The 16,925-nt window shown below is 39.1% G+C and overlaps 1 protein-coding gene across 1 annotated transcript in view; it reads right to left on the bottom strand.

Moving 5' to 3' along the window:
• The window catches only part of limch1b (LIM and calponin homology domains 1b), a 153,693-nt gene that overhangs the window by 23,995 nt on the left and 112,773 nt on the right, over positions 1-16,925 (bottom strand). The window contains 9 exon segments of the mRNA XM_082177648.1: positions 1,857-1,879; positions 3,802-3,877; positions 3,996-4,069; positions 4,168-4,252; positions 4,695-4,892; positions 10,215-10,809; positions 14,454-14,608; positions 14,691-14,820; positions 15,370-15,405. Of these exon segments, the coding sequence (XP_082033774.1) occupies positions 1,857-1,879; positions 3,802-3,877; positions 3,996-4,069; positions 4,168-4,252; positions 4,695-4,892; positions 10,215-10,809; positions 14,454-14,608; positions 14,691-14,820; positions 15,370-15,405 (1,372 nt within the window).

Here is a 16,925-nt window from a genome sequence, read left to right as displayed (position 1 = left end):
CTTTTGACCATATCCAATTTTTGGCCCGCCTGTTTACATTCATTTTAGACAGGACTGGTATCCGATGTCCGTGCATTAATTCCCGCCCAAAATTATTTTCGGTGATCGATTTACTATGCACATGGTGGACCCTGGTTTTGAATGGCCGGAAATTGTCACTTTTTGAGGGTGAGCAAAAACGCATAGTTTTTGTGTCTGTCCCTTTAAATGCAAATGAGCTGCTGCTCCACGCACAGAGGGCAGAGCTTCAAGAGCTTGTTCTTAGCAGCTTTGATTACCTCACACAGACATGCACTGAAAATTTCAAAAACGTATAGCCTTTTATGTTCAAACCGAAGTCAGACAAAGATGGAGAGACTAATGAAGTGACAACATGTAGACAACATTTCTGAATGATTAGTTGATGAATTTATGTAGCTGATGTGTAGTTATCTTCTAGTCATTGACTAGCATATTCTGTCTTGATAATCTATAAATCGTGTTCCCAGGGACGGGATTTATGTAAATTTTAGGGTTGGTGATGTCACTAACCCGGGAGGAATGTTGTGTAGTCTCTACCAGCCATTTGTTGTAGTCCTTAAAAAGCAATTTCTTTAAAAGAAAATATCTCCCTTTGCTTTGAACTTTGAAGGTTGTAACTTTGCAGATGTTGTTTATAGTCAAACAGCAACATTACACACTAACTAAAGTTAGAAAAGTGAAATCATACTCAACCACCCCTTTAACCAGAGTGAGCGAGCGAGCGAGAGTGAGTAACCTAATAGTGAAGCTTGTTGGTTTAATTACAGTGAAGTTATCACCTCAATAAAAAGCTGTGAGCGAGCGAATACAGGGACAGCTGCCCCATAATACAACATTAAAAAGCTATCTTTGTGAGTAAACGTGTTGTCCTCGCCTTGTAGTGGCTTGGAATTCAAAGTGGAATCGGATACGTGTGTTTAGAAGTAGGTCGGATGTCCAGATATCGGATTTGTATCTGATTTAAAACCACATTTGCGAGTGGCTCAGATCGGATACGGAAAAATTGGATCTTGTGCGGATTTCTGTGTTTACCCGTGTGCAACAAATTCCGATCTGTGTCAGATGTGAGTAAAAGATCAGATTTTTTGTGCCAGTGTAAACACATCCACTGATCACCATAATGGTGACCAAACATTTTCAACATAAAATATCAATATCTAAACCTCTGTTAATTCTCAATAAGAACTTAAATAACTTAAAGAAATAAAGTCAGTCTGGTTAGTAATAAGTGAAGCTGGTAATGCTGTTTGTGGAGTTGTTTAATCCTCCTCTGCTGAGATCTTCACAGATGTAATGTCTTCTTTTATCTTCAGTTGATGTAATCTAAGTCTGTGGTTGAAGTCAGTTGAAGTTCTTGTGTTTCTCTTTTTCTGTTCTTGTTGTTTCTCTTTCCTTCAGTGATTCTGCTTATTAACAGCAGGTGTTCATCACTAATGCTCAATCATCACTTAATTAATCACTTAATTATCACTAACTTTAACTCTGATTCAGAGTTACTTTTTAGAGTGGGACCATATGTACTCTGGGCAGAGTTCATTTAACTCTGGGGATTTTGCTGTGTATATGCTTCTCTAGAAGCCACAAGTGTGTACTCTCACTTAACAAAACTTGAATGGGATGTTCAGGTCCGGACTCATTCTGATATGTTTTAAGCCATTTACTTCTGAGCGTCAAAGAGACCATTGTAGGAAGATTTGTAATGGACAAACATTTTAGTGCTTGTAGAAAAGGAATAAAATAATACCAGATGAGAAACAGCCAGAAAACAAACATCAGACGCTTCAGGGATGAGGAGGAGAGACAGATGAACAGATTCTTTTATTTTTTTTACTTACATTTCCAGCCTTTTCAGTCAAATCTGGAAAATACACACAAATGTAAATTTTAAAACATGCACTTTCAGTGATTTCATGAATTATTCATTTAATTAATTTGGTTAAAAACAAATGACTCAAAAAGGATGGGAACTGAGTGTGAAATGTACACTCACCTAAAGGATTATTATGAACACCTGTTCAATTTCTCATTTATGCAATTATCTAATCAACCAATCACATGGCAGTTGCTTCAATGCTTTTAGGGGTGTGGTCCTGGTCAAGACAATCTCCTGAACTCCAAACTGAATGTCAGAATGGGAAAGAAAGGTGATTTAAGCAATTTTGAGCGTGGCATGGTTGTTGGTGCCAGATGGGCCGGTCTGAGTATTTCACAATCTGCTCAGTTACTGGGATTTTCACGCACAACCATTTCTAGGGTTTACAAAGAATGGTGTGAAAAGGGAAAAACATCCAGTATGCGGCAGTCCTGTGGGCGAAAATGCCTTGTTGATGCTAGAGGTCAGAGGAGAATGGGCCGACTGATTCAAGCTGATAGAAGAGCAACTTTGACTGAAATAACCACTCGTTACAACCGAGGTATGCAGCAAAGCATTTGTGAAGCCACAACACGCACAACCTTGAGGCGGATGGGCTACAACAGCAGAAGACCCCACTGGGTACCACTCATCTCCACTACAAATAGGAAAAAGAGGCTACAATTTGCACGAGCTCACCAAAATTGGACAGTTGAAGACTGGAAAAATGTTGCCTGGTCTGATGAGTCTCGATTTCTGTTGAGACATTCAGATGGTAGAGTCAGAATTTGGCGTAAACAGAATGAGAACATGGATCCATCATGCCTTGTTACCACTGTGCAGGCTGGTGGTGGTGGTGTAATGGTGTGGGGGATGTTTTCTTGGCACACTTTAGGCCCCTTAGTGCCAATTGGGCATCGTTTAAATGCCACGGCCTACCTGAGCATTGTTTCTGACCATGTCCATCCCTTTATGACCACCATGTACCCATCCTCTGATGGCTACTTCCAGCAGGATAATGCACCATGTCACAAAGCTCGAATCATTTCAAATTGGTTTCTTGAACATGACAATGAGTTCACTGTACTAAAATGGCCCCCACAGTCACCAGATCTCAACCCAATAGAGCATCTTTGGGATGTGGTGGAACGGGAGCTTCGTGCCCTGGATGTGCATCCCACAAATCTCCATCAACTGCAAGATGCTATCCTATCAATATGGGCCAACATTTCTAAAGAATGCTTTCAGCACCTTGTTGAATCAATGCCATGTAGAATTAAGGCAGTTCTGAAGGCGAAAGGGGGTCAAACACAGTATTAGTGTGGTGTTCCTAATAATCCTTTAGGTGAGTGTATAAAAAAAGAAGGTTTTTGGTTACACTTTATTTTAAGATGTCATTGCAGTGTAATTATATATTTAAGTACGGAGTAATAATCAACAACATATCCTTGAGGGTAAATTGCACGTAATTATGCATAACTTGCTGTTATTAGTATGGTAAGTACATGTAACATATGAAAGAAGGACACTGTAAAAATAAAGTGTTACCAAGTTTTTCTTAATTATTATATAAAGCAGAGTTTGATCCATATTTGAGGTGTGGAAGATTCCCCAAACACTGAAGCAAATCAGTGACATAAAATCAATCAGAGATACATTGAATATTTCATATGAAAGTTCAATAACACAAGTTTATCTGCTCATTCAGATGTTGATACAACATGTTCATGTCTCTCAGTGTGTGTGTGACAGTGATGTGGGTTTAGACTCAAGAACTGCAGCCAATTTGGGATAACTGGATAGCGATGTTAACTGAGCGCTGATGTCCAGCTCTAAACCCGACGAGAGTCCTGACCTGTCTATATCTGATGGAGAGGATAAACACCTGAGGCTGATGTTGGCCAGCGCTGGTCTTCAGCGACACTCACCTGGTTTGGTTCTACATGATTCTGCATCAGATGCTTCTGATGGATTCTGTGGGATCTCCGTTACTAGTTTATTGACCTTCAACCAAATCCAAAGAAATCAAGGTCAAATACATACAGCAAATACATTTAATTCTTCTAGTAATCATAATATGCATATGTAGTATTTAGTCAGTGTATTTTTCTGAAAGCAGAACCTGTGCAGAAGAGTCCGCCTGAATCACGGTCTGCAGAGAGTCACTCATACACGTCTCATCTGTCTGCTCCTCATCTGTGCAGGAACAGCGGTTATTGACTGAGAATATATACAGGATTATGAAGAAGAAGTAGGTGAACTGGAAGATTGATATCTCATAAGAGCTGGCCAACCTGTAACAGTGTCTTCTGGTTTGATCTCCAACACTTCTGTGGACATCGAGTTATCTCTGACCTGCGGGACCGTCGCTCCTTCAGTCTGTGCAGTGTTACACACACTCTACTCAGTATAAACTCTCTGTTCTCAGGCTTGTGTTGTTCACACACACACAAGAGTGACCAAAAGTGATGTATGGAGGGCATAATTGTTTTCGATTAAACACTCAAAATATGAGGATGGACTCTTATTTTAAATATGAGGGAAGAACAAAACACTAAACCTGGTTAAGGTATGACAAATTATTAAGCAAAAAAAAAAAAAAAAAAGTGAAAACCAAAAAGCTGACAGGAAAAAGCAAACACTGACTACAACATAATCAGTTATTATATTTTGCTAGTTTTATCTTGTTTCACGCATGTGTTCATAATTTCTCTGTATGACAGCCTTGACAAAAATCATGTGCACAAATAAAACCAAGCACAACTACACATCATGCTGACAGAACAGATTTCATATAATATCTGTCCAGTCCTGTCCTCACCTGTGTGTGTTCCCTGAGGCTCTCGCAGCGCCCCGGTGTGTGTGTGCATCCATCGGACACATCGGGATCTGTGAGGTCTGAGTCTGTGTGCTGGAGGGGAGACGAGAGGAACGGCAGACAGTCTTCTTCCCTCTCTCTGTTTCTTCCTCCCTTCTGCTCATCATCCTCCCTTTCTCCATTCACTCGCACCATTTCATCCTGAGAGAGAGAGAGAGAGATGGAGAGAGAGATGGGGAGAGAGAGAGAGAGAGAGATGGAGAGAGAGAGAGAGAGAGAGAGAGAGAGAGAGAGAGAGAGAGAGATGGAGAGAGAGAGAGAGAGATGGAGAGAGAGAGGGAGAGAGAGATTCAATATACTAAGTAAACACTCATTTCACTCATGTTCTTCATCAGTTTTTCTCATATTCTTGTAAATTTAAAAATCTTTAAAACAAGACTTGAGAAGCGAAATTGTGTTTGACAATAAAGGAGCAATTTAAAGTCACAATGTAATCAAAATGGACAATTATTTTTCTTTAGTGGAATATTTCAGTGTTTGTTATAAATGATTTATCGGTGCACATCATTATAGTGTTAATAATCTCGACTCAGAATAAGTTCCTCTTGCAGCATCTCTTCTCTTCTCTGATGACGAGGGCGGAGCTATAACCTGTCACTCACATGAGATCAGCCAATAGCAAACCACAATCATCCAATCAATAGAGTGCCGAAGTTATGACGTCATTTTGTAGGACAACCCGGAAGTTAGCGGCGCATGGGTTCCCTCGATCAAAAAGCAATGCATTTTCCCCATAGACTTTTGGAAAATCGCAAAAAATAAGATCTGTGTTCAACAAAGAGTTGTGACCCTAACACGTTTTGTCTATCAAGATAATCTTTACAAGTTAATCCAAAATTGATACATTTTGAAGCCTAAATAAAGCCGCCAGATATAAAATGCTAACGGTAGGCTATAAACGGACTACAGCACACCATGGTCGCGGATCAACGTCATCATCAAGCTTCCTCAAACTTTATTTAAAAAACACGCTCGCTCATTATGATCTACATTTACATTTACATTTATTCATTTAGCTGACGCTTTTATACAAAGCGACTTACAATTGCTATATATGTCAGAGGTCGCACGCCTCTGGAGCAACTAGGGGTTAAGTGTCTTGCTCAGGGACACATTGGTGTCTCACAGTGGATTCGAACCCGGGTCTCTCACACCAAAGGCATGTGTCTTATCCATTGCGCCACCACCACCCCTGGTGATCTGCGCTGTGTATGGACTTATTTTTTTTACAGTCTATGGTATGAACACTTATCCACTTTTTCATGAGAAATATTGCCCATTCGTTTTTTCCAAAAATGTTAGAAACTAATTTTGTTTATGCGTGCCTCTCTGAGATTTTTTTAATCTTTTGTTAATGTTTTATTTATTCGTTTATTATTTTGTTAGTTTATATAAACCTTAATATTATTTTCTTTGTGATTAAGATTATTATGCCTGATCATTGTGCCCCAAATAAACTTTAAAGATTATCTTTTACTGTATTATGTTTGATTGTATGTTTGCATTTGCTAATTCGCCAGGAAAAAAACGCGCTTTTACCATCTCAGAAGCACTAAGGTTAGCTATGGCCGTATCAATTTCCAATCTTATGTCCTTTTTCTTAGACGATAGAAAAACCATAGATCGAGGAGAGAACCACTATAAATCTGGACATGAACAGTGCAGCTTAGATGCTGGTTTACTTGCCGGTATTGTACGGGCCAGAGGGACAAGGTTTATCGAGTCTCGGTAAGTAAAACTAGGGAGAGATAGAGGAGTTATAATAGTGTTCTATGTATTTAAGATAACTATACAAATAATCTCTGAACAAGCATAACACAGTTAAATTCCAAACATTTAATATAATAGTTGTGTATAATTATATATGTTGAATTTAAAGAGAATTGTCCAATAGCAAATGCTTATTATAATATATTATAATTAAACTATATATGTTCCCTAAATAAACCATATATACTCATTTTGTTAACATTTTCTATATATTTTTACCTGGTAATCCACAAGCCCCAATGTGAGAGCCAGTGTAGAACATTTTATCTCACATTCACATTACTGTGAGCTGACTGGAGTGTAGTTACAATAGTATACAATAGTTTAACATTTAATTTGTGTATTTGTCAGACAGGCAACTTACAGTGCATTAAGGCTATACATATCAGCGTGTTCTCTGGGAATTGTCCACGTTTATATAGCACATTAAATATAGTTTAACATTTACTACTAAAATAACAAAGATTAACATTGTTACCTAATGCCTTAACTACCGGTAATGCTGTTTACAAATACAATCATATTATTATAAGTGGGTAAAAGCCAAGTTCACAAATATCAGGGTGCAGGACCCACCCTTTCTATAATTATATCCAAACAAGTTACAATAAAAGTCAATAAACCAGGTATTATTTTGAATATTTTAATTAAACACATTTCTCAACGTAACGTTAGCCTTTAATAAAACTGCAGCGGATATCTAATAAACAATGGCAAAGTAAACAAGCTTTTAGATATTTTAAGAGAAAGACAAAAGGTATTTTAGCTGTTGATTTGGTTATGAAAAACGTTTATTCTTGCTACTGCTAGCCTTTTTTACTCCATCTGGCACGAACCCAGAGTCTCCGCTGGGTAACATCGGACGGAAAACGGTAAAACGAGATTTCATTTTCATTCGATGTCTTGTGGTTGCATCTCGGGACAAAACAAAAATAACGTTATGTATATTAACTGAAAGGTAAACTTCTAAGAACGTGAAGCTGAACGTGAAGCTGAAACGCGGGCTAGTGAGAGATTTCATGTTTGTCATGATGACGTCTAAAGTCCCCGCCAAAGGATGTAGTCCCTTTTAGCAACTTGTTAGCAACCACCGTTTTTAAGACACAATAAAGTTTAAAAAAAATCACAAGCAGGTTATAACTGGTGTGTTTTATGTCATAGATCAAAACGTGAAAATATTTAGAGGCTTTGTTAACCACAGACCTTATTTCAGGCGATTTAGCAAAAACCCATTCAAAAAACCCGTAGACTTTAGGGCGAGGGAACCGGTAGTGCTAAAATGCTAACTCACTTCCGCGTTTTGGCCTACAAAGTGACGTCATAACTTCGGCACTCTATTCCTCACAGACACAATCAAGCCCCGCCCACATTTGTTCTTGTTCCAGAAGCGTTTCACTCAGATATACGACACCGTAGAGGAGAAAATTAGGGATGCACCGAAATGAAAATTATTGGCCGAAACCGAAAACCGAAAAAGAGGAAACTAAGGCCGAAAACCGAAACACCGAAATAAATTATGCCAATTATTAGTACCATTGCATTTATGGCTATGACTGTGTACTAACTTTACTATAATCAAGGCATTGCATAAATTAATATTAAAGTTTCAAAGAATAAATCAATTAATTTTATGCAAATATTTATTTAGCACATTGCAAAGTATAAAATTAAATGTTTAACTTGACCCCACTCATGTGTACATTAAATAATAATGTAAAAGCCTACTGGCCTGCAGAAAGGTTTAAAAATGAAATGTTCTCTCATAAAAACAAAGTGCATTTAGATTTAGGTCAATACTGCCATAGCCCATAATAATATCTGCAGCTATATGCTCATGGACGTGAGTTGCAAAAACCATAAACAGCTAAGGTAAACACACACACCTCTGATAAATGACGGCTGCTCTGCACACACACGCAAGGTCTCTCGCTCCCTCTCTCTGCCGCGCGCGCGCTACGTATGCGCGCTCATGCTCGCTCGCGATTCCGGGAGATTTAAACTAATTTGCGGGCATCAGGGAGCCGCTATCAATACGCGGGAGACTCCCGGAACTTCCGGAAGACTTGGGACGTCTGTGTTTTAAAAATCACTGTCCGTGGGTCACTCTCAGATATATTGAAATTACGTCCACACCGCAGATATGTTGCTTCAGACAAGCACGTGCAGGTCGCGGTATCTGCTGTTTGCGTCATCACAACATTTCGGCCGTATTGTTTCGGTGATAAAAGTATTTCGGCCGAAAACCGAAAATACACTTTTGGGCCATTTTCGGCCGAAAATTTTCGGTGGCCGAATATTCGGTGCATCCCTAGAGAAAATACTAGTGTAACTTCACTTTCATGACAACTTTAGGTTTACTAATGCTACTCACTTATCATACTATTTCATGGATTAATAAATTCATTATGGCTGATTGCATATAATGTAAGTCCTATTTAATTCAGTTAGATTTATACTTGATTTATGCAAAAAAGAATGAAAATATTAACTTACTAATATATACTCTAAAATTAAGTCTTAATATATCATGCAATTTAGCTTTCCAAGAAAAATATACACTATTTTATAGTTGTTACTGGAAAACAAAATCTACTGTTTATAAAATAATTTTAATTTGCATTTAAAATACGTTACGGTAGCTTATCGCAATCACTGTGCTTTGCAGTCAGTCAACAGCTCCTACAAGGAAACCGCTTAATAAACAGACTAAATAATGTGTTAATAACAATGTCATGTCAGTGCAGAGAGGTAGGGAATATGTTTATATGATCACTAGCTCAGCATATAAAACGAGTTGATGTAAAGTCCCTACCATGACAAACAAAAAAGGTATGTGCGTGTTTTAGATGTGCTGATCTGCTCTGTGTGTTTTTGTCCTTCTATGGAGCACTTCACATAGAAAGAACCCATTCACAAACACACTCACACACTCATACCTAGGGAACACTAGCACCCATTCAACACATGCCCACTTTAACTCACAACACTCATTCCAGCCACCAGAGGGCAACATCTGCTATTGTTGGATTATTCTGGAACACTTCACTTCTCTAAGGAGACGAACGGAGCACATTCCTACAGCACTGAATTATCCAGGATATTTCTACTCAGTGTGGGTGGTGTGGCAGAGCGCATGGCAGCTGATGGAGTCAACATCATACTCCTCATAGCTCTTCTACAGCTCTGAAGACAGAGCTCTTCATCAGAACCATTCATATTTCTCTTAAAGGAAACAGAAATAGACCTAAATGAGGCGATCCTTGACACATTTAAAACTGCTAAATTAATGTGGATAACATAGGTCAGATCACTTGATCTTAAGAGAATGATTGTTTTTGACTTTTGAAAAGTGAAAAGTTTGACTTTTGGTCGCAAATTTCTTTTCTCTTCTGAAACTCTAGAGGAGACACGTTGCTGAGGTCTATTTATAAGGGATACAAACAAATAAATAAATAAAAATTCCTACGAAATTTCAGTCAAGGAGAAACAAGTAAGAAATTACAGAATAAATCTCCCTGTGGATTGTCCCTATTATAAGTAATAAGAATGTTGCGTAGTGACATCGTGTTACTTTTTACTCACATTCAAAAAAACTTTTTTTTCAGTCCTAAACTATAGATTTTGTATCAGTTATAAAACCTTTTAAAAAGTAAACACTGCTATGATAAATGTTGATTCCTGTGCTGTCTGTACCTTAGCAGTGCTACTTCTGCTCTGTCTGTAAGGTCTCGGAGCCAGAGAGGGCGCTGTCTCATGCGAGTGAGATGGACCTGAAACACACTCTGTATCTCCGCCGTTTCCCGTCTCTGTGCTGTATCCCATCACCGTCTCTGTGCTGTATCCCGTCACCGTCTCTGTGCTGTATCCCGTCACCGGCTCTGTGCTGTATCCCGTCACCGTCTCTGTGCTGTATCCCATCACCGTCTCTGTGCTGTATCCCGTCACCGTCTCTGTGCTGTATCCCGTCACCGGCTCTGTGCTGTACCCCGTCACCTGTGCTTCCACCGAGGATATGAACTTGGCTGCGGGGAGAGACTGCTGCCTCAGGTACTGCAGCGGGTTTGAGGAAGCACTGAAAGAGGAGGAGATGTCTGAGGAGACGGGGAACGAGGAGTGACGAGTTGGGTCGGCCGACACACTCCTCTCCAGCAGCTTGGGGAGTTTGAGGCGCTCGAGAACGGCCTCACTGATGGTGAAGCGCAGGGCATAACGCTGCAGCACAGAAGCTGCTTCCTCTGGTGTGCGGGCGCTCCGGTAGGCTTCATGCAACTCCTGTTCACGACGCTCCCTAGTAGAGAAAGTGAAATGTCACTAGAGACTTATTATTGTATCAATGATTGAGATCCACTAGCTTACAGCAGTTTTTATTTGATAACAATTTTGTAACATTACTGACTGTAAAGGCACTGACAGTAATACCACAGTAACATCACTGATATAAATACCATTTAAAGTAACTTCACTTATGTTAACACCACTGACAATAACCATACTCATGGTAACAGCACCAACAGTAACATCACTGACTCTAACACAGGTAACAGTAACCACAGTTACAGTAACATCACTGACCGTAACACAGGTAACAGTAACCACAGTTACAGTAACATCACTGACCGTAACACCACTGACCACTGACAGTAACTTCACTGACAGCAAGACAACATACAGTAATGCCATTGACAAAAATAAGAACTGACAGTAACATTACAGACTTTAAAGCCATTGACAGTAATGCCACTCACAGTAACAGAACATGCAGTAAAGGCATTTACAGTATCTGTACTGACAGTAAACACACTGACAGTAACATCACTGACTGCAAAGTCATTGACAGCAATGTCACTAACAGTAACTTCAGTGACAGTAACACCACTGACAGTCTTATGACTAACAGTAATGTCACTGTGACTGTTTAACACCAGTGACAATAACACCACTTACTCTCAAACCACTGACAGCAACTTCACTTAAAACAACAGAGCTGAGTGTAACACTACTGACAGTAATGCCACCAACAGTTACATCTCTTACAGTAACGCCCCTGACAGTAACATTGCTGACTGTAATGCCACCCCAGTAACATCACCAACAGTAACTCCACCGACAGTAACTGCTCTGATAGTAACACCATTGACAGTGACGCTACTTACACTAATAGTAACATCACTTACAGTAACGACATTGACAGTATTTGTACTGACAGAAATGCCACCACAGTAACATCATCATTGACAGTGACGCTACTGACACTAACTGCAATCACAGTAACAGCACTAACAGTAACATCACTTACGGTAACATGTCTAACAGTAACATACTAACAGTAACGTCACTTACGGTAATACCCCTAACAGTAACAGCACTAACAGTAACAGCACTAACAGTGACATCACTTATGGTAACACCCCTAACAGTGACATCACTTACGGTAACACCCTAACAGTAACATCACTTATGGTAACACCCCTAACAGTGACATCACTTACGGTAACACCCTAACAGAAACATCACTTATGGTAACACCCCTAACAGTAACATGACTTACGGTAACATCCCTTACGGTAACACCCTAACAGTAACATGACTTACGGTAACATCCCTTACGGTAACACCATAACAGTAACATGATTTATGGTAACACCCCTTACGGTAACACCCTAACAGTAACATCACTTATGGTAACACCCCTAACAGTGACATGACTTACGGTAACACCCCTTACGGTAACACCCTAACAGTAACATCACTTACGGTAACACCCCTTATGGTAACACCCTAACAGTAACATCACTTATGGTAACACCCCTAACAGTGACATGACTTACGGTAACATCCCTTACGGTAACACCCTAACAGTAATATCCCTTACGGTAACACCCTAACAGTAACATCACATATCGTAACACCCCTTACAGTAACACCCTAACAGTAACATGACTTACGGTAACACCCCTAACAGTGACATGACTTACGGTAACATCCCTTACGGTAACACCCTAACAGTAACATCACTTATGGTAACACCCCTTACGGTAACACCCTAACAGTAACATCACTTATGGTAACACCCCTAACAGTGACATGACTTACGGTAACATCCCTTACGGTAACACCCTAACAGTAACTTGACTTACGGTAACACCCCTTACGGTAACACCCTAACAGTAACATCACTTATGGTAACACCCCTAACTGTGACATGACTTACGGTAACATCCCTTACGGTAACACCCTAACAGTAACATCACTTATGGTAACACCCCTTACGGTAACACCCTAACAGTAACATCACTTATGGTAACACCTCTAACAGTGACATGACTTACGGTAACATCCCTTACGGTAACACCCTAACAGTAACATCACTTATGGTAACACCCCTTACGGTAACACCCTAACAGTAACATCACTTATGGTAACACCTCTAACAGTGACATGACTTACGGTAACATCCCTTACGGTAACACCCTAACAGTAACTTGACTTACGGTAACATCCCTTACGGTAACACCCTAACAGTAATATCCCTTACGGTAACACCCCTTACGGTAACACCCTAACAGTAACATCCCTTATGGTAACACCCCTTACGGTAACACCCTAACAGTAACATCACTTATGGTAACACCCCTAACAGTGACATGACTTACGGTAACATCCCTTACGGTAACACCCTAACAGTAATATGACTTACAGTAACACCCCTTACGGTAACACCCTAACAGTAACATCACTTATGGTAACACCCCTTACGGTAACACCCTAACAGTAACATCACTTATGGTAACACCCCTAACAGTGACATCACTTACGGTAACACCCCTTACGGTAACACCCTAACAGTAACATGACTTACGGTAACATCCCTTACGGTAACACCCTAACAGTAACATCACTTATGGTAACACCCCTATCAGTAACAGCACAAACAGTGGCATCACTTATGGTAACACCCCTAAAAGTGACATCACTTATGGTAACACCCCTTACGGTAACACCCCTAACAGTGACATCACTTATGGTAACACCCCTAACACCGTGTCCTAACCAGACGAGATGCAATAAGATTCCAGCGACAAATAATTTGTCTGTCCAGTCTCGCGGCGAGAGTAATCATAACGGCACTCGCAAGAAAATGGATAAGTAGTAACATAATCAAATTCACAAATATTACACCATTTAAACATTATTAAAAATACATAGGCTATTGAGTTATTAAAACCATCTTTGTCAAAGAATACACTTGTTTGTTCACAGTTTGAACGTTCTTGTTTCCATTTGTTTAATTTCAAGATCTGAGGTGAATTATCCATTGTTGCTTTTACAGCTACAAAGCTGGAGCACTAAATGATATTCAAAGTCACATTACACACTTTTAACATTAAATAAAGCACATAAACAGAACCTGAGATTATCATCGCCACACTTTGTGTTTGTTGTTCCAGCGCGGCGTCACAGAAAAATAGAAACCGTTTCTAAAATAGAATCGTCGTGTGTCGCCGTCGCGGCTGGTTAGGACAAACACTCTGATTAACATGGAAAAGATCCTTTAATGCGCTTTGTGGGTGGCGTTGCGGCACGTGTAGTTAGAACACGGTGTAACAGTAACTGCACTGACAGTATTTGTACTGACTGTGACACCACTGACAGTAACACTGCTGACTGTAAAGCCATTGACAGTAAAATCACTGACAGTAACACCATTGACAGTGACACTTCTGAAAGTATCTGTGCTCACAGTAAAAGCACTGACGATAACGGCACTTACAGTAAGACTACTGACAGTCATATAGGCTTGCAATGTTGTGCCTATGGCAAAATTCAGTACATTCAGTACCAAGTACTCTAGCTGATATGATTTTGCTGAAATGACCCGTGGCCATCTGTAGTGTTGGAGTGTAATAAATGGAAAGTGTAGAGCAGACATACTTCTCCTCCACTATTTCTCTGTACGTCTTGATGCTTTTTCTTCTCTGTGATCCTCCTCCTCCACTTAATAGTCTCTCCATCATTTTCCTCTCCTCTTCTTTTTTGATCAGGTCCTGAGACACACTCCTTCTGCGACTCTTCCATTTGGCCAAGTCCTGAAACACAATCATACAATTGCAGACACATTCGGATCCATTTACTGGATCTAACAGGAAACAAGTGACGAAAGACACTCACGTCCTGCCAGTGGTCTTCTTCCTCTTTCAGCATGTTGTACTGGTTGTGCATGAGCTCATGTCGAACTTGACTATGGGGTGGCAACATAGAGTCTTCCTCACTTCCTCGCATGTCAATCATGCTCACACTCCTGTTACAGAGAGAGATAAGCTCATTGAATCACTGGTACTTTATCAAATTTAATCAGATGGTTAACCTCTGTCAACTTTATTATTAAGCAACCAGTTAAAAAGCAGGGCCAGTGAGTCACAGTGAGCATTGATAATTAGGCAGGTTGTGCCGCCCATAAGCCATGCATCCAAAGAAAGAAGGGCAGAAGTGTGAAGATATGCTGAAAGACACTTTGAAACAACCACCAAATTTATATTACCTTACAAATGGCAAAAACACATACATTTTTATTTTATAAGAAATACTGCTTGGTTTTCTTAGGTGAATTTAGCATATTCAAGTATAAATGTATACATCAGATGCAAGTGCTTTAGCAAACATTTGTGGATAAAAGGTTTACGTTATATTAGCATCCCACTCAACAAGCAATACAGCCACATTACAAAGAAGTTCATCCGTAGTGTACCAAAACAAAGTGCTGAAAGCACAGCTTGGCACATGCAGACATTAGTCAGTGTCAGTCCCTGCAAGAGTGTTTTTCACAGCACAGTGTGTTAAAGAGACTTACTCGGGATCATCAAACACACTAGATGAGCGGCTGAATCTACAACAGGCAGGACAAAAGAGCACAAAGACAGTGATTTATGAGGACAATGAAGACCCACAGATAAAAAAAAAAATTGCATTGGAAACTCTATCCAAGCAATATTCCACATTTATATATTATATATATATATATAAATAAAACATAAACATTAGAGATGTACCCCTCTGGTGGCCTTCCGTTTAGTTTTTTTTAAGTTTTTTTACTTCATCCAAATGGTACACAACTTGGTAAAGGTTTTAGCACTTGCTATGTGAACACAAAAAAATCATGGACATGATTTCGAAAATGTTAAATGGTCCTGAAAAAAATAGTCACACTTGTACTCCTAGAAAATGTCATCTAGTGGAAGTGTTTGGTACTGCAGCCAAACTAAATCTTACTGAAAGCTCATTTTTTGAGATATCAAGTTCAAATTTGACCTTTTTTTTTTTTTTTACTGTTTGTATTAATGATTTCTGTGTTTTTTCCACATTATTTTATAACGGGATTAAGTAAACAACTTAAAATGTATAATGAGCACATCTTCATGATTTCTTAACATTTGCTTTAGGAAAATCACATCCTGTGTTTTCATTTTACTTAAAGCCATCAATGATGCATTTATTGAGGTTAGTAACTGTATTATCATTCACAATAAGTATTTACAAGAACACAACACATATTCACTTATTTGACAGAAATAAATGTGAATTACTAAAAAGTAATTGTAACTATAATATAATAACATTAAAGCAATGCAGGCTGCATATTTATAAATACATTTCATGGAACCATACGACTAATTAATACTTATAAATCAGTGTATAATGGATTATGAGCATGTGCATTGAAAAAGCAAAAGCATGACTTAGTAATTATAAAATTAGTCTTTATAAATATATTTATAGAATAGTAACACTTATAAATAAGTACAAATGGAGCTATAATTCATAATAATCATGGGCTTCATAGAAAGTGTTACCATGTTTTGTTTTATTTCTTTTTGGCTGATGCCTTTGGCTTCTCACCAGTAATGATTAAAAATTAAACTAAATATTAAGCTCTTAGATTATTATTGAAGAATAATGGTAATGTGCCAAAACATTTATTACACATGTTCTCTGCTGGTTTGTAGCCGTTACCACACAATCCTCCATTCGTGTTCAGTCGGCTTACATGCTGTGTGGACTTTGGCTGGTATCATGTTGAAGGGACCATACCCATAAAACACCCATTTATAGACAGAAGAGCACATGATAAAACAGTCTTGTTTCAGTTTCAGTGTTTATCTAACTAACCCCAGTACCATGGGGAATGTCTAAGCCATATTTCATAGCCTCATCAAATTCACCACTTATTGCACTTATCAAGAAGTCAAAAAGACTCTTATAGAAGAGGAGGGCATGAAAGAGAGAGAGAGAAAAGCGCTGGATGTGTGTCAGTGAAAGTGTGGCTTGCGGTCTCGCCACAAGAAACACACAGACACTGAAAATACAGGCCACCCAAAAAACAAACCAATTATAAAGCCTGAAGTATTC

The sequence above is a fragment of the Leuciscus leuciscus genome (genome assembly GCF_965113295.1).
Source record: "Leuciscus leuciscus genome assembly, chromosome: 8".
NCBI lineage: Eukaryota > Metazoa > Chordata > Actinopteri > Cypriniformes > Leuciscidae > Leuciscus > Leuciscus leuciscus.
Note: the sequence above shows the minus strand (reverse complement) of the source record. Positions and strands in the feature narration are given on the sequence as shown.